At 35.6% G+C, this 19602-nt stretch overlaps 1 protein-coding gene across 1 annotated transcript in view; it reads left to right on the top strand.

Annotated features, from left to right (window-relative positions):
* TEX11 (testis expressed 11) overlaps positions 1-19602 on the top strand; it is a 340481-nt gene that overhangs the window by 229030 nt on the left and 91849 nt on the right. Inside the window, exon 16 of the mRNA XM_057537645.1 lies at positions 11366-11468. Within this exon, the coding sequence (XP_057393628.1) occupies positions 11366-11468 (103 nt within the window). The remainder of the gene's footprint in view (positions 1-11365; positions 11469-19602) is intronic.

Raw genomic sequence — 19602 nt, 5'->3', positions numbered from 1 at the left:
AATTACTGCTGTGAAACAGAATTTAAAAAAAGAATGAAAAGAAATGAGGACAGTCTAAGACACCTCTGGGGCAACACTAAACACACCAACATTCGCATTATAGGGGTCCCAGAAGGAGAAGAGAGAGAGAAAGAGCCTCAGAAACTATTTGAAGTGATAATAGCTGAAAACTTCCCTAACATGGGAAAGGAAACACTCAAGTCCAGGAAGCACAGAGAGTCCCATATGGGATAAACCCAAGGAGGAGCATGCCAAGACACATATTAATCAAATTGACAAAAATTAAACACAAATAGGAAATATTAAAAGCAACAAGGGAAAAAGCAACAAATAACATACAAGGGAATGCTCATATGGTTATATGCTGATTTTTCAGCCAAAACTCTGCAGACCAAAAGCGAGTGGCATGATATATTTAAAGAGATGAAAGGGACAAACCTACAACCAAGAATGCTCTACCCAGCAATGCTCTCATTCACATTTTATGGAGACATCAAAAGCTTTATAGACAAGCAAAAGCTAAGAGAATTCAACACCACCAAACCAGCTTTACAGCAAATGCTAAAGGAACTTCTCTAGGCAGAAAAGAAAGTGCCACAACTAGAAAAAAAAAATTATGAAAGGGAAAGCTCACTGGTAAAGGCAAACATACAGTAAAGGTAGGAAATCATCAACACACAAATATGATATCAAAATCAGCAATTGTGAGGAGGGATATTGGAAATGCATTTGAAATTAAGAGACCAGCAACTTAAAACAATCTGTGTGTGTGTGTGTATATTGGTATATCAAAACCTCATGGTAACCACAAACCAAAAATATACAATAGATACATACACAAAAAAGAAAGCAATCTAAACACAACTCTAAAGATACTCATCTAATCAGAAGAGAAGAGAACAAAAGAGGAAGAGAAGAAAAAACATCTACAAAAACAAATTCTAAACAATTAATAAAATGGCAGTAAGAACATACATATTGATAATTACCTTAGATGTGAATGGATTAAATGCTCCAACCAAAGACATAGACTGGCTGAATGGATACAAAAACCAGACTTGTATATATGCTGTCTGCAAGAGACCCACTTCAGATCTAGGGACATGTACAGACTGATAGAGAGGGGATGAAAAAGTCATTCCATGGAAATGGAAATCAAAAGAAAGCTGGAGTAGCAATACTCATATAAGACAAAATAGACTTTAAAATAAAGACTGTTACAGGAGACAAAGAAGGACACTACATAATGATCAAGAGATCAATCCAAGAAGAAGATATAACAATCGTAAATATATAGGCACCCAATATAGGAACATCTCAATATATAAGGCAAATGTTAACATCCATAAAAGGAGAAATCAACAGTAATGCAATAATAGTGGGGACATTAACACCGGACTTACGTCAATGAACAAATCATCCAGACAGAAAATCAATAAGGAAACACAAGCCTTAAATGACACATTAGACCAGAGGGACTTAATTCATATTTATAGAATATTCCATCCGAAAGCAGCAGAATACACATTCTTCTCAAGTGCACATGGACATTCTCCAGGATAGATCACATGCTGGGCCACAAAGCAAACCTCAGTGAATTTAAGAAAATTGAAATCATATCAAGCATCTTTTCTGAGCACAATGCTGTGAGATTAGAAATCAACTACAAGAAAAAAAACTGTAAAAAACACAAACACATGGAAGCTAAACAACATGTTATGGAACAACCAATGGATCACTGAAGAAATCAAAGAGGAAATTTAAAAAATTACCTAGAGACAAGTGAAAATGAAAACATGACGATCCAAAACCTTCGGGATGCAGCAAAAGCAGTTCTAAGAGGGAGGTTTATAGCAATACAGTCTGACCACAGGAAACAAGAAAAATCTCAAATAAATAACCTAACCTTACACCTAAAGCAACAAGATAAAAAGGAACAAACAAAACCCAAAGTTAGTAGAAGGAAAAAAAACCCATAAAGATGAGAGCAGAAAGAAATGAAATAGGGATGAAGAAAACAGTAGCAAAGATCAATGAAACTAAAATCTCGTTCTTTGAGAAGATAAACAAAATTGATAAACCTTTAGCCAGACTCATCAAGAAAAAATGGGAAAGGGCTCAAATCAATAAAATTAGAAGTGAAAAACGAGAAGTTACAACTGACGCCACAGAAACACAAAGGATAATAAGCAACTACTAGAAGCAACTATACACCAATAAAATGGACAACCTAGAAGAAATGGAAAAATTCTAAGAAAGGGGCAATCTTCCCAGACTGAACCAGGAAGAAATAGAAAATATGAACAGACCAGTCACAAGTACTGAAATTGAAACTGTGATTTTAAAACTTCCAACAAACAAAAGTCCAGGACCAGATGGCTTCACAGGTGAATTCTATCCAACATTTAGAGGAGCGTTAACACCTGTCCTTCTGAAGTTATTCCAGAAAATTGCAGAGGAAGGAAGACTCCCAAACTCATTCTATGAGGCCACCATCATCCTAATACCAAAACCAGACAAAGATACCACAATAAAAGAAAATTATAGGCCAATATCGCTGGTGAACATAGATGCAAAAATACTCAACAAAATACTAGCAAACAGAATCCAACAATACATTAAAAGGATCATACACCCCAATCAAGTGAGTTTTATCCCAGGGACACAAGGATTTTTCAATATCTGCAAATCAGTGTGATACACCACATTAACAAATTGAAGAATAAAAAGCATATGATCATCTCAGTAGATGCAGAAAAAGCTTTTCACAAAATTCAACACCAATTCTTTTTTTGTTTTTTTTTAATTAATTAATTATTTATTTTTGGCTGTGTTGGGTCTTCGTTTCTGTGCGAGGGCTTTCTCTAGTTGCGGCAAGCGGGGGCCACTCTTCATCACAGTGCGTGAGCCTCTCACTCTTGCGGCCTCTCGTTGCGGAGCACAGGCTCCAGACGCGCAGGCTCAGTAGTTGTGGCTCACGGGCCTAGTTGCTCCGCAGCATGTGGGATCTTCCCAGACCAGGGCTCGAACCCATGTCCCCTGCATTGGCAGGCAGATTCTCCACCACTGCGCCACCAGGGAAGCCCCAACACCAATTCTTGATAAAAACTCTCCAGAAAGTGGGCATAGAGGGAACCTACCTCAACATAATAAAGGCCTTTATGAAAAACCCACAGCTAATATCATACTCAACAGTAAAAAGCTGAAAGCATTTCCTCTAAGATCGGGAACAAGACAAGGATATCTACTGTCACCACTTTTATTCCTCATAGTTTTGGAAGTCCTAGCCATGGCAATCAGGGAAGGAAAAGAAATAAAAGGAATCCAAATCAGAAAAGAAGAAGTAAAACCATCACTGTTTGCAAATGACATGATACTATACATAGAAAATCCTAAAGATGCTACTGGAAAACTACTAGAGCTCATCAATGAATTCGGTGAGGTTGCAGAATACAAAATTAATACACAGAAATCTGTTGCATTTCTATACACTAACAACAAAAGTTCAGAAGGCGATATTAAGGAAACAGTCCCGTTTACCATCACAACAATAAGAATAAAATACCTAGGAATAAACATACCTAAGGAGGCAAAAGACCTGTACTCTGAAGACTATAAGACACTGATAAAAGAAATCAAAAATGGCAAACCAGATGGAAAGATATACCATGTTCTTGGATTGGAAGAATCAACATTGTGAAAATGACTATACTACCCAAAACAATCTGCAGATTCAATGCAATCCCTATCAAATTACCAATGGCCTTTTTACTAGAACTAGAACAAAAGAATTTTACAATTTGTATGGAAACACAAAAGACCCTGAATAGCCAAAGCAATCTTGAGAAAGGAAAACGGAGCTGGAGGAATTAGGCTCCCTGACTTTAGACTATACTAGTAAAGCTACAGTGATCAAGACAATATGGTACTGGCACAAAAATAGAAATATAGATCAATGGAACAGGATTGAAAGCCCATAAATAAACCCACACACCTACGGTCACCTAAACTATGACAAAGGAGGCAAAAATATACAACGGAGAAAAGACAGTCTCTTCAGTAAGTGGTGCTGGGAAAACTGTACAGCTACATGGAAAAGAATGAAATTAGAACATTCTCTAACACCACACACAAAAATAAACTCAATAGATTACAGTAAGTCCCTTACATATGAACCTTCAGGTTGCCAGCTTTCAAAGATGCGAACATGTGTTTGCATGTCCAATCACATTAAGTTAGTTCACATGTCTGGCGTACATTGTCACGTGTGTGTATCCTCTACAAGTTGTGCTTTTGTGTACTCTACTGTACCATGCTGTATAGAGTACGGTAGTACAGTATCTTTATTTCAAGCCCAGGATGTCTGAAAGCAGTGTAAAAGCAGCAATGATGTAGCTGGTACTGCTAAGAAGTGCCAAGCAATAACGATGGAAGCAAAAGTGAAAACAATTGAGAGAGTGGAGCGAGGCAAAAAGATGGTAGATGTCGCTCGTTCTTATAACATGAGTCATTCAACCATCGGCACAATTCTAAAGAACAAGGACAAGATCATGGAACCTGTGAAGTCTGCTGTGCCGATGATGTCGACAGTAATATCGAAGAAGTGTGTAAAAGTGATGGAGGAGATGGAGAAACTTCTCAGTGTGTGGATGCAGGATCAGCATCAGCGTCGAGTCCCGTTCAGCTTAATGCTGATTCAAGAGAAAGCTAAAAGCCTTCAAGAGAAACCTAAAAGACTTGAAAAAGAAATGTGGCGAAGAATCAGAGGGAGCATCTTTTAACGCCAGCCATGGGTGGTTTCATCGGTTCAAGGCTAGAGCCAACCTTCACGACGTAAAAGTAAGTGGCGAGGCAGCGAGTGCTGCCTGGGAATTTCCTGAAACGCTTTGAGAAATTATTGATGAAGGCACGTATTTACCTGAGCAGGGTTTTAATGTGGATGAGATAGGACTGTACTGGAAGAGGATGCCAGACCAAAGTTACATCAGTAAGAAGGAAAAGTTGATGCCCGGCTATAAAGCAGCAAAGGATAGGCTAACTCTGTTTGTTGGCAATGCTTCTGGTGATCTGAAGCTGAAGCCTTCCTTAGTTTATCATTCAGAGAACCCAAAAGCCCTTAAAAACATAGCCAAGGGCTCTCTTCCTGTTGTGTGGAAGAGTAACCCCAAAGCCTGGATTACACAGGCCATTTTCCAGGACTGGTTTTTCCACCACTTTATCGTGGAGGTAGAGAAATATTGCTTGGAGAAAGACGTCCCATTCAACATTCTTTTGCTGCTCTACAGTGCTCCCGGCCACTCCCCATTCATGGACGACTTTCATCCCAACGTCAGAGTAGTGCATCTGCCACTGAATACTATTGAGTACATTGCTCATCCAACCTTTGGACCAGGGAGTTATAGCGACTTTCAAGAAATATCATTTACGTCACACTTTTCATCAGACAGTAAAGGTTAGTGATGAATCAGGAACAACCTTGTGACAATTTTGGAAGGGCTATAACATCTATAAGGCCATAAAAAACATTGACTTTTCTTGACGTAAGGTTACGGCCGTCACCATGAATGGGGTTTGGAAGAACCTTTGGCCGCAGTTTGTTCACGATTTTTGTGGATTTGAGAATGTGGATGAGGAGTCCAAGGAGGTCTTCAGCAACTTAGTGACCCTCAGCAAGAAGCTGGAGCTAGATCTGCAAGAGGACAGCTTCACTGAACTCCTTGCTGTGCAACGTGAGGAGCTTACTAATGAAGACCTGATGGAATTGGAGGCCCAGAGAAAGGACGAGGAGAGACAAGAGGAAGAAAAAGTAACTGAAGAACCAAAGAAATTAATGATGCAGGAAATGGCAAGGGGGTTTTCTTTATTTGAGGAGGCACTGTTAGTTTTTGAGGCACAGGACCCGAACGTAGAACAGTACCCAAAGGTTACAGCAGCCATTCAGAATGCTATCCAGTGCTACCATGTAATCTATGACGAGAAGAAAAGAGCTACTACCCAGACATCACTGGATTGTTTTTTCAAGAGAGTAGATAGAATTGAATCCAGCAAGGAACCAGAACCTGTGCCATCAGCGTCAGGCATGAGTGAAATTGCAGCTTGCCCTCCATCACCTATGGCTGATGATCCTTCAGCTCTACCATCTCCCACCTCCCCTCCCTCCTCCAGTCAGTAACTCTTTTTGTCTGTTCACTTGATGCCAGCCCCTGTATGCCAGCTGTTGTAGTGTACTACTGTACTTTTCAGGGTAGTGTACTATAAGATTAAAATGTTTTATTTTTTGTGTTTGCTTGTTTTTATGTATTATTTGTGTGGAAAGTATTATAAATCTATTACAGTACAGTACTATATAGCTGATTTTGTTACTTGGGTACCTAGGCTAACTTTTTTGGACTTAGAAACAAATTGGACTTAGGAACGTGCTCTTGCAATGGAACTTGTTCGTATGTAGGGGACTTACTGTAACGATCTAAATGTAAGACCAGATACTATAAAACTCTTAGAGGAAAACATATGCAGAACACTCTTTGACATAAATTGCAGCAATATCTTTTTGGATCCACCCCTCGAGTAATGAAAATAAAAACAAAAATAAACAAATGGGACCTAATTAAACTTAAAAACTTTTGCACAGTAAAGGAAACCATCAACAAAATGAAAAGACAGCCACAGAATGGGAGAAAATATTTGCAAACAAAGTGACCAACAGGGGATTAATGTCCAAAATGTACAAATAGCTCATGCAGCTCAATAACAAAAAAAAACCAGACAACCCAATCAAAAAAGGGGCAGAAGACCTAAATAGACATTTCTCCAAAGAAGACATACAGATGGCCAAAAAGCACATGAAAAAGATGCTCAACATCACTAATTACTAGAGAAATGCAAATCAGAAGTACAATGAGGTATCATCTCACACCTGTCAGAATGGCCATCATCAAAAAGCCACAAACAACAAATGATGGAGAGGGTGTGGAGAAAAGGGAACACTCCTACACTCTTGGTGGGAATATAAATTGATACAACCACTGTGGAGAACAGTATGGAGTTTCCTTAAAAAACTAAAAATAGAACTACCATATGATCTAGCAGTCCCACTCCTGGGCATATATCTGGAGAAAACCATAATTTGAAAAGATACATGCACCCCAATATTCATTGCAGCACTATTTACAACAGCCAAGACATGGAAGGAACCTAAATGTCCATCGACAGAGGAATGGATATAGGCATGTGGTACATATGTACAGTGGAGTATTACTCAGCCATAAAAAAGAGTGAAATAATGCCATCCATGTTGCAGCAACATGGATGGACCTAGAGATGATCATACTAAGTGAACTAAGACAGAGAAAGACAAATATCATATGAGATCACTTATATGTGGAATCTAAAAAGATGATACAAATGAACTTATTTACAAAACAGAAACCAACTCACAGACTTTGAAAACAAACTTATGGTTTTCAAAGGGGAAAGGTGGGGGAAGGTATAAATTAGGAGTTTGGGATTAATATATGCACACTACTATATATAAAATAGATAATCAACAAGGACCTACTGTATAGCACAGGGAACTCTACTCAATATTCTCTAATCATCTATATGGGAAAAGAATCTGAAGAAGAATGGATATATGTATATGTATAATTGAACCACTGTGCTGTACACCTGAAACTAACAACACATTGTAAATCAACTATACCCCAATATAAAATAAAAATTAAATTGAATAAAAAGAACTTAAAAATAAAATTTAAAAATAAATTACTTAGGTCTAAAAAAAAGTACTATGTTGAATAGAAGTCGTGAGAATGAACATCCTTGTCTTGTTCCTGAGTTTAGAGGAAAACCTTTCACATTTCACCACTGAGTATGTTGTTAGCTGTTGTTTTGTCATATGGCCTTTGTTATTTTGAGATATGTTCCTTTTATACCCAGTTTTTTGAGAGCTTTTGTTATGAAAGAGTGTTGAATTTTGTCATATGCTTTATCTGTATCGAGAGAATCATAGTATTTTTATCTTTCATTCTATTACTGTAATGCATTATTTTTATTGATTTGTGTATGTTGAACCATCTTTGCATCCCAGGAATAAATCCCACTTGATCATGGTGTATGATCTTTTTAATGGGCTGTAGAATTCTGTTTGCTAGTATTTTGTTGAGAATGTTTGCATCTATATTCATCAGGGATATTGGCCTGTTGCTTTTTTCTTGTGGTATTTTTATCTGGCTTTGGTATCAGGGTAATGCTGGCCTCGTGATATGAGTTTTGGTGTGTCTCCTCTTCAATTGGAAGAGTTTGAGAAAGATTGGCATTAATTCTTCTTCAAATGTTTGGTATAAATCACCCCTAAAACCATCTGGTCCTGGTATTTTCTTTGTTGGACCGTTTTTGATTACTGATTCAGCCTCCTTACTCATTATTGGTCTGTTCTGATTTTCTGTTTCTTCCTGATTCAGTCTTAGTGGGTTGTCTGTTTAACTTAGTTTCATTAATTTTTTTTCTGTTATCTTTCTAGTCTCTATTTCATTTATTTCTGCTCTAATCTTTAATTCCCTCCTGCTAAATTTGGGCTTAGTTTTTTCTTTATAGTTCCTTGAGAATTAAAGTTAGGTTGTTTATTTGAGATCTTTTCTTAATGTAGGCATTTATTGCTATAAACTCCCTTCTTAGAACTATCTTTGCTGCATTCCCTAAGTTTTGATATGTTTTCTTTGTTGTTTTTGTTCTCAAAATACTTTCTAATTTGCCTTTTGATTTCTTCTTTGATCCATTGATTATTCAGGAGTGTGTTGTTTAATTTCTATGCATTTGTAAATTTTTCATTTTTCTTCATGTTATTTTTTTCTAGTTTCATGCCATTGCAGTGGGAAAAGATACTTGATATGATTACAGTCTTCTTAAATTTGTTAAGGCTTGCTTTCTGGCCCAACATATGATTTATCCTAGAATATGTTCCATGTGTATGTGAGAGGAATATATATTCTGGTGCTGTTGAATGGAATGTTCTGTATGTGTCTATTAGGTCAATTTTGTCTATAGTGTTAGGTCCACTATTGATTAATTTTCTGTTTGGATACCTATGTATTGTTGAAAGTGGGTTTTGAAATGTTCCCTACTGTTATTTATTTCTATTACTCCCTTCAGTTCAGTTAATGTTTGCTTTAAATATTTAGGTGCTCTAGTGTTGAATGTGTATGTATATACAATTGTTATATCCTCTTGATGAATTGACCCCTTTGTCACTATCTGGTGTCCTTCTTTGTCTCTTGTGACCGATTTTGACTAAAGTCTATTTTGTCTGATAAGTATAGCCACTCTTGCTCTCTTTTTGTTACCATTTGCATGGAATATCTTTTTCCATCCCTTCACTTTCAGCTTATGTGTGTCCTTAAAGCTAAAGTTAGTCTCTTGTAGATAGCACATTGTTGGATCTTGTTTTTGTTTGTTTTTTATCCATTTAGCCACTCTGTGTCTTTGATTGGATAGTTTAGTCCATTTACATTTAAATATTGGTAGTTAAGGGCTTACTATTCCCATCTTGTTAATTGTTTGAGTTTTTAGTTCCTTTCTTCCTCTCTTGCTTTTTTCCTTTTTGATTTATTTTTATAATGGTGTGTCCTAATTCCTTTATCATATATGTGTTTTGCAAATATTTTCTCCCATTGTGTGGCTTGCCTTTTCATTCTCTTAACAGTGTCTTTCACAGAGCAGAAGTTTCTAATTTTAATGAAGTCCAGCTTCTTTTTTCTTTCATGAATTGTGCTTTCAATGTTGTTTAAAAAGTCATCAGTAAACCAAATGTCACTTAGTTTTCTCCTATGTTACCTCTAAGAGTTCTGTAGTTTGAGGTGTTACATTTAGATTTACAATTGTTTTTGAATTAATTTTTGTGAAAGGTTTAAGGTCTGTGCTCAGATTTTTTTTTCTTTTTTACATGTGGATGTCCAGTTGTTCCAGCACCAATTGTTTTAAAAAGACTATCCTCATTTTTTTGTACTTCCTGGTTTCCCCCTTCTACTAGTGTGGAAATTAATTACTGTTTCTATTCTTTTAATGATTGTCCTAAAAGAATAGAATCCTTACTTAACTGTCCACCATGTTTGTAGTCTCTCTCTGCTGCACTTTAGCTGCATATTTATTGTCTTATCTTTCAGTTCACTAATTTTCTCTTCATCTGCTTATAACTTGCTATTAATAAGCCTATCCATTATGTTGCCATTTGGATTATTGTATCTTTCATTTCAAGTAGTTCCTTTTGCTCAAATCAGCAAGGTCACATTTTATAGTTTCTGTTTCTTATAAACTTGTGTGATGTGCAAAGTGTTTAACAACTGATATGGCTTGGGCAATAGTCAGAATGGATACCAGCTGGAAACAACCACTGTAACTGTATCAATATGTATTATTGAATATCAGCCTACTTATATACTTTTTGAGCATATCTTTTATTTCCTTAAACTTTGAAAACAGAGGTGTTTTATAGGCAGTTTTTGATACTTCTTTTATCTACATCCTGAGAATCTGTTTCTGCTGATTCTCATTTATGGTGTCTTGTTAATTTTTTTATGTTTCTACTCAAGATTCTTGAAAAAATATTTATGGAACTATTTTGAAGCCTAAGATGAAGGTGTCTTCCCCCAGAGAGGATTTACATTTGCTTCTTCCTATGTTTGGGACCAATGAAAACTAAATTCATAGCTTGACATCTTTTGGCCTCCCATATAATGTAATTTGGGGCTGTAAATACATGAGAAAGTCTGTTTGTATTACACTTTAGGGACTGGTTTTCCCTACCCCATTTTGTTGCATTCTTCTCAGAACCAAGGTATCTATCTTTCATTGCAGTCCCCTGAGGATGTGGATAAAAGTGGGTTTACTTCTGGTTTGCCCTTAGCCTAAGAGTGTGATCCCTTGAGCCTTGATGTCTATTTTCCTGACCTAGTAAGGTACATTAAAACTAAAGTTAACATTTGCCTAGGTTTACAAATGCCCACCAGGAAAAAAAAAGTAGCTTTAATTCTCCATTTACTTCTCTGGGACCTCTTTTCCTTAGATACTGCTTGGTAATTGCTTTACTAGTCACTTGCTTTTGGAATTTAAAAAAAATGTTATCCAACATTTTTGGTTGTTTTCAGTAGGAGGGTTGGTTTGACATATATAATGTGCCCTATTTTCAGAAGCAGAGTTCACTATTTCCATAGCATTTTAACAGAACAGTTCTTCAAAGATTTTTCTTAGATTCATGTCTTTTCATTATGAGTATCCATCAGCCATTGTGACTATGTTAATAGTATTAGTAAAATATGGTAAGGTCTTCCTTATATGCTTTGTAAAAGAAACCCAATATTTCTTTTTTCAGGCTAAAGAGGCAGTGACAGAAGCTGAACGATGTGATCCTACAAATCTTTTCACTAAATTTTATGTATTCAAGATTGCAGTCCTAGAGGGCAACTCTGACACAGGTATAAATGTTATTTATGAGTTATATTTGACTGTTAACATAAAGAATAATCCTCTGACCATAATAGAGAAAAATAGCTTTTAAGACAATGGAGTTGAATATATATGCTAGCTTTCCTATGTAAAGATGATACAACCATACAAAAAGAAACTATGGAAGGTTGTATAAAAATAAAAGAACAGGGTTTGCCTATTGAAGGAGTAGGAACTAGGCAGATGTGGGGCAAGAATTGGGGGAAAGTCTTGTTCCTGTATACTTTTTTGTACTTTGTCATTTGAACCAGCCTATTAAAAATTAACTTTAAAAAACTGTGGGGGCAGGGAGAAATTATAATGCAGTCAGTTAAGAATTGTCATTAGAGAATGGAAGTCTCCAGGATACCTTTTGATTGTTTGCACTTGTTTGGGAAGTTATTGGTGAGAGATCTGGCCCTGAAATGGAGTTTCTCTCCACAGGGTTGACAGTGGTACAGTTGCTCACATGAACCTTATCCCATTAGTGCTTTGTCCTTAAGTTAAGCGTAGTTTCCTAGCTAGTTGTCTGCACACACGTGTATCTTGACTTGGTCACAGATTTACCTGTGCTGTGATATTATTCCTGCTCAGCTCTGGGTAGCTGAGCAAATCCTGGAGCAATTTGAGCTTCAGACTGGTTGCCCTTTGTGAAGGGCACAAGTAGAGAAATTGAGAAGCTTGAGTTAATGGGTTCAAACAGAATTTATACTAGTCCAATTAAGCAACTATTTGTGAATACCTACTAAATGTGCAGTGGAGTCTGTTATTCACTCTGTAAGAAAAGGAAAGATGATTTATTCTGCTTTGAAAAAGAAATGTTCCACGGTAGTAAAGTATATCTGTATATTAATTAAGGAGTAACAAATTGGAATCAGCTCTTTATCAAGGTTAATATTGCTGTTATGTCCATCATCAGGGTTTTCACTAGAGACTTCTGGGCATTTGTTTTTCTTGATATATTATGCTGAAGTATAGAAAAACTTGAAACTTTTGCCAGTAGAAATGGCAAAAAAAATAACCCCACACAACCAGATTTCCTATTAAGGCTTTTTTTTTAACATTCTATTAAAATAAAATTATTTTACTTTTTAAGCATAGCATTAGCTCAATATTTTCATTTCTTCCCCAGTTATCTGTGTCCACTTTTTAGTCATGTTTACTGAAAATACATACAATAAAATTTACTCTTGTTTAGTGTATGATTTTATAAGGTTTATTTATATTAGTAATTCTATGAGTTTTGACAGTTGCTTACAGTCATGTAACCAGCACCACAATCAAGATATAGAACAAAAAATTAACTCAGGCCCCTTTGCTGTCACTCCTTCCCACCACTTCCAGCCCTGATTCCTACTAATCTCATTTCTATCCCTATAATTTTGCCTTTTCCAGAATGTCATATAAATGGAATCATAGTATGAAGCTTTTTGAGCCTTCTTTCACTTAGCATAATACATTTGAAACTCATTCATACTGTTGTGTGTTCCCATAGTTTGTTCTTTTTTATTGCTAAGTAGTATTTCATAAGTATGGATGTACCAAAATTTATACATTTACCAGTTGAAGGATATTTGGATGGTTTCCAGTTTGGGTGATTATAAATAAAGGTGCTATAAACATCTGTTTACAGATTTTGTGTGATGACAAGATTTCACTTCTGTAGGGTAAATATCGAGGAATGGTTTTGCTGGGTTGTAAGTATATGTTTAACTTTGTTAGAAACTGCTGAACTCTTTTCTAAAGTGGCTATACAGTTTTATGTTCTAACTAGCTATGTATGAAAGTTCCAGTTGATCTACAGCCTTACCAGCACTTGGAATTGTCCATTGAAAAATTTCTTTAGCCATTCTAATAATGAGGTAGAGATATAGTACTGTGATTATAATTAGCATTTCCGTAGTGTCCAATATTTGACATCCATATATCTTCTTCGGTGGAGTGTTTGTACAAATCTTTTGCCCAGTTTTCTATAAGGAACTCTGTGTTCTTATTGAGTTTCGAAGTTCTTTGTATATTCTAGACACAAGTTATTTATCAGATATGTGTTTTACAAATTTTTATTTTCTTACCAGTGCATTTCATGACAAGTTTGATGAAGTCTAATTTATCTTTTTTCTTCTTTTATGGATTGTTTTTTTGGTATTGTATCTAAGAAATCTTTACCTAATCCATGGTCACAAAAAATTTTCCCTGTGTTTTCTTCAAGAAATTTTACAGTTTTAGGTTTAAGTTTGTGGGTAGTTCTGTGATCCATTTTGCATTAATTTTTTATATTTGACTTAAGGTATGGATTGAAGTTCATTTTTTTTGCACATGGTTACCTAATCATTCCAGCTTCATTTATTTAAAAATTCTGTCCTTTCCCAACTGATTGCCTTTGTACCTTTAAAGAAAATCAGTTGTCATATGTGCATGGGTCTCTTTCTGGACTCTTCATTCTGTTCCACTGAACTACTCCTCTTTACCCCATTCCCACACTGTCTTGATTAATGTAGCTATGTAGTAAATTTGAAATCATGTAGTGTTAGTCCTCCAACTTTATTCTTCTCTTTCAAATTGTTTGGGCTATTCTAAGTCCTTTGTATATCTGTGAATTTTAAATAAGTTTTTCAGTTTCTACAAAAGTAAATATTGATTGGGATTACACTGACTCTATAGATCAGTTTGGAGAGAATTGACATCTTCCAGTCTGTGAACAAGTTATATTTAGGTCTTTAATTTCTCTCAGCAATCTTTTCTATCTTTCAACATATAAGTCTTGTGCACCTTTTGTCAGATTTATCGCTAAGTAGACCATATTTTATGCTATTTCAAATGGCATTTTTAAAAATCCTTCAGTTTCTGATTGTTCATCGCTAGTATGTAGAAATACAATTGACTTTTGTATATTGATCTTGTATCCTACAGACTTGCTAAACTCACTTATTAGTTCCAATAGCTTTCTTGTAGATGATTATGTTGTCTGTGAATAAAGACAATTTTACTACTTCCTGTCCAATCTGGGTACAGTTTTTCATGCCTTATTGTACTTGTTAGAATCTCCAGTACAATTGGTAAAAAGCAGACATCCTTGACTTCTTCCTGATTTTAGAGGGAAAGCATCCAGTTTTCAATTATTAAGTATGATGTTAGCTGTAGGTTTTTCATAGATACCTTTTATCAGGTTGAGGAAGTTCCCTTCTGTTTCCAGTTTGCAGGGAGTTTTTAATCAGGAATGGATGTTGAATTTGGTCATATGATTTTTCTACATCTATTGAAATGATCAAGTTTTTAAAAATGTTTTTGGAGTACAGTTGATTTACAATGTTGTGTTAGTTTCAGGTGTACAGCAAAGTGAACCTGTTATACATATATCCACTCTTGTTTAGATTCTTTTCCCATATAGGCCATTACAGAGTATTGAGTAGAGTTCCCTGTGCTATACAGCAGGTCCTTACTAGTTATCTATTTTATATATAGTAGTGTGTGTATGTCAATCCCAGTCTTCCAATTTACCCCTCCCTCCCACCCCCGAACCATAAGTGTGTTTTCTACATCTGTAACTCTATTTCGGTTTTGTAGATAAGTTCATTTGTAACCTTTTTTTTTAGATTCCACATAGAAGCGATATCATATGATATTTGTCTTTTACTTACTTCATTCAGTATGACAATCTCTAGGTCCATCCATGTTGCTGCCAATGGAATAATTTCATTCTTTTTTATGGCTGAGTAATATTCCATTGTATATATGTACCATATCTTCTTTATCCATTCCTCTGTTGATGGACATTTAGGTTGCTTCCATGTCCTGGCTGTTGTAAATAGTGCTGCAGTGAACATTGGGGTGCATGTATCTTTTCGAATTATGGTTTTCTACAGATATATGCCCAGGAGTGAGATTGCTGGATCATATGGTAGCTCTATTTTTAGTTTTTTAAGGAACCTGCATACTGTCCTCCATAGTGGCTGTACCAGTTTACATTCCCACCAAGAGTGTAGGAGGAGGGTTCCCTTTTCTCCACACCCTCTCCAGCATTTATAGTTTGTAGATTTTTTGATGATGGCCATTCTGACCAGTGTGAGGTGATACCTCACTGTAGTTTTGATTTGCATTTCTCTAATAATTAGTGATGTTGAGCATCCTTTCATGTGCTTTTTAGCCATCTGTATGTCTTCTTTGGAGAAATGTTTATTTAGATCTTCTGCCCATTTTTTGACTGGGTTGTTTTTTTTTGATATTGAGCTGCATGAGCTGTTTGTATCTTTTGGAGAGATTAATTTGTACTGGCACAGAAACAGAAATACACATCGGTGGAACAGGATAGAAAGTCCAGAGATAAACCCACACACCTATGGTCACCTAATCTATGGCAAAGTAGGCAAGAATATACAATGGAGAAAAGACAGTCTCTTCAGTAAGTGGTGCTGGGAAAACTGGACAGCTATATGTAAAAGAATGAAATTAGAACACTCCCTAACACCATACAGAAAAATAAACTCAAAATGGATTAAAGACCTAAATATAAGGCTGGATACTATAAAACTCCTAGAGTAAAACATAGGCAGAACACTCTTTGACATAACTCACAGTAACATCTTTTTCGATCCACCTCCTAGAGTAATGAAAGTAAAAAACAAAAATGAACAACTGGGACCTAATTAAACTTAAAAGCTTTTGCACAGCAAAGGAAACCATAAACAAAACAAAAAGACAATCCTCAGAATGGGAGAAAACATTTGGAAATGAAATGATCAATTTTTTTTTAAAGTTTGTTAATATGGTCAGTTACATTGATTTTTTTCAACAGATAAACCAATGCTGCATTCCTGGGATAAGCTCCACTTAGTAATGATATGTTCTTTTTAAAAATATAATATTAGATTTGATTTGCTAACAGTTTGTTTAAGAATATTTTTACCTGTGTCCATGAGTGATACTGGTCTCTAATTTTCCTGTAATGTTTTTGGTTTTGCAATTAGGGTAATGCTTACTACATAGAATGAATTGGAAAATACACCCTCTTTTTCCATCTTCTAGAAGAATTTGTGTTGCTCGGTTGGTATTATTTCTTTATTAAATGTTTGCTAGAGTTCACAAATGAAGCCATCTGGGGCTGGAGTTTTCCTTATGAGAAGGTTTTTAATTATAAACTCAATTTCTTTAATAGACAATAGGTTTCTTCAGGTTATCTATTATTTCCAAACTGAGCTTTGGTAGTTTGTGTCTTTCAAGAAATTTGTCTGTTTCATTTAAGTTGTTGAAATTATTGGCCTAAAGTCATTCATTGTATCATCCATATTATCCTTTTGACATCTGTAAAATCTTTAGTGATGTCACCTTTCTCATTCCTCATATTCGTAATTTGTGTCTTCTCTCTTTTTCTCCCTGTCAGAGTGGCTACAAGTTGATCAATTTTATTGCTCTCAAAGAACCAGCTTTTGGATTCATTAATTTTTCTCTATTGTTTTTTTTCTGTTTTCTATTTCATTTATTAATGTTCTGATCTTTATCATTTCCATTCTTCTACTTACTTTGAGTTTCATTTGCTCTTTTCTTTTCTAGTTTCCAAAGGTGAAAGCTGAAGTCATTGATTTAAGACCTTTATTCTGGTTTAACATAAACAGTTAATGCTATAAATTACCTTCTAAGTATTGCTTTAGTGACAATCCACAAATTTTGATATATCGTGTTTTCATTTTAATTCAGTTCAGAATACTTTCCAATATGACTTCTGACTCCAGTGTAAACCCATGGATTATTTAGAAGTATGCTATTTATTTTCCAAACATTTGCAGATTTCCAGAGAACATTTTTATTAATTTAATTTAATTCTGTTTTAGTGTAAGATCATGAGTTTGTATGACTTGAATCTTTTAAAATATGTTGATGCTTTTTATATGGCTCAGAATATTCTCTTTCTTGGTAAATGTTCCATGTGCACCAGAGAGGTTCCATGTGCACCAGAGAGGAATGTGTATTTTCCTGGTGTAAGGTCAAGTGTTCTATAAATGTCAGTCAGGTCAAGTTGATTAATAGTGTTAAATATCCTTGCTGATTTTCTGTCTACTTCTCTTGTCAGTTATTTGAGAGAGGTTATTGAAATCTTTGGCAATAATTATGGATTTGTTCATTACTCCTCGTAGTTCTATCAGTTTTTCCTTCTTGTATTTTGAAATTTTGTTATTGGATGCATAAGCATTTAGGATTATGTCCTCATAATGAATTGATTCCTTTATCATCATGAAATAACCTACTACCACTGGTAATAATCTTTGCTCTGAAATCTATTTTGTCTGATATTAATATAACCCCTCCAGCTTTCTTTTGATTACCTCTACTATAGTATATATTATCCCATCATTTTCTTTTAACCAATTTTGGCTTTATATTTAAAGTGTGTTTCTTGTAGGTAGCATATAGTTTAAAGTTGCTTTCTTAATTCAATCTATCTCTGTCTTTTTTTTTTTACATCTTTATTGGAGTATAATTGCTTTACAATGGTGTGTTACTATCTGCTTTATAAAAAAGTGAATCAGCTATATATATAAATATATCCCCATATCTCCGCCCTCTTGTGTCTCCCTCCCACCCTCCCTTTCCCACCCCTCTGGGGGTCAGAAAGCACTGAGCTTATCTCCCTGTGCTATGTGGCTGCTTCCCACTAGCTATCTATTTTACATTTGGTAGTGTATATATGTCCATGCCATTCTCACACTTCGTCCCAGCTTACCCTTCCCAATCCCCATGTCCTCAAGTCCATTCTCTACATCTGCATCTTTATTCGTGTCCTGCCCCCAGGTTCTTTGGAACCTTTTTTTTTTTTTAGATTCCATATATATGTGTTAGCATACGGTATTTGTTTTTCTTTCTGACTTATTTCACTCTGTATGACAGACTCTAAGTCCATCCACCTCACTACAAATAACTCAATTTCGTTTCTTTTTATGGCTGAGTAATATTCCATTGTATATATGTGCCACATCTTTTTTATCCATTCATCTGTCATTGGACACTTAGGTTGCTTCAGTGTCCTGGCTACTGTAGATACAGCTGCAATGAACATTGTGGTACATGACTCTTTTTGAATTATGGTTTTCTCAGGGTATATGCCCAAGAGTGGGATTGCTGGGTCGTATGGTAGTTCTATTTTTAGTTTTTTAAGGAACCTCCATACTGTTCTCCATAGTGGCTGTATCAATTTACATTCCCACCAACAGTGCAAGAGGGTTCACTTTTCTCCATACCCTCTCCAACATTTATTGTTTGTAGATTTTTTGATGCTGGCCATTCTGACTGGTGTGAGCTGCTACCTCATTGTAGTTTTGATTTGCATTTCTCTAATGATTAATGATGTTGAGCATACTTTCATGTGTTTGTTGGCAATCTGTATATCTTCTTGGAGAAATGTCTATTTAGGTCTTCTGCCCATTTTTGGATTGAGTTGTTTGTGTTTTTTTATACTGACCTGCATGTGCTGCTGGTATATTTTGGAGATTAATCCTTTGTTAGTTGCTTCATTGCAGATATTTCCTCCCATTCTGAGGGTTCTCTTTTCGTCTTGTTTGTGTTTTCCTTTGCTGTGCAAAAGCTTTTAAGTTTCATTAGGTCCCATTTGTGTATTTTTGTTTTTATTTCCATTTCTCTAGGAGGTGGGTCAAAAAGGATCTTGCTGTGATTTATGTCATAGAGTATTCTGCCTATGTTTTCCTCTAAGACTTTTATAGTGTCTGGCCTTACATTTAGGTCTTTAATCCATTTTGAGTTTATTTTTCTGTATGGTGTTAGGGAGTGTTCTAATTTCATTCTTTTACATGTACTGTCCAGTTTTCCCAGTGCCACTTATTGAAGAGGTTGTCTTTTCTCCATTGTATGTTCTTGCCTCCTTTATCAAAGATAAGGTAACCATATGTGTGTGGGTTTATCTCTGGGCTTTCTATCCTGTTCCATTCATCTATGTTTCTGTTTTTGTGCCAGTACCATACTGTCTTGATGACTGTAGCTTGGTAGTATAATCTGAAGTCCGGAGCCTGATTCCTCCAGCTCTGTTTTTCTTTTTCAAGATTGCTTTGGCTATTCGGGGTCTTTTGTATTTCCCTACAAGTTGTGAAATTTTTTGTTCTAGTTCTACGAAAAATGCCA

The sequence above is a fragment of the Balaenoptera acutorostrata genome, chromosome X, assembly GCF_949987535.1.
Source record: "Balaenoptera acutorostrata chromosome X, mBalAcu1.1, whole genome shotgun sequence".
Classification (NCBI taxonomy): Eukaryota; Metazoa; Chordata; class Mammalia; order Artiodactyla; family Balaenopteridae; genus Balaenoptera; species Balaenoptera acutorostrata.
Note: the sequence above shows the minus strand (reverse complement) of the source record. Positions and strands in the feature narration are given on the sequence as shown.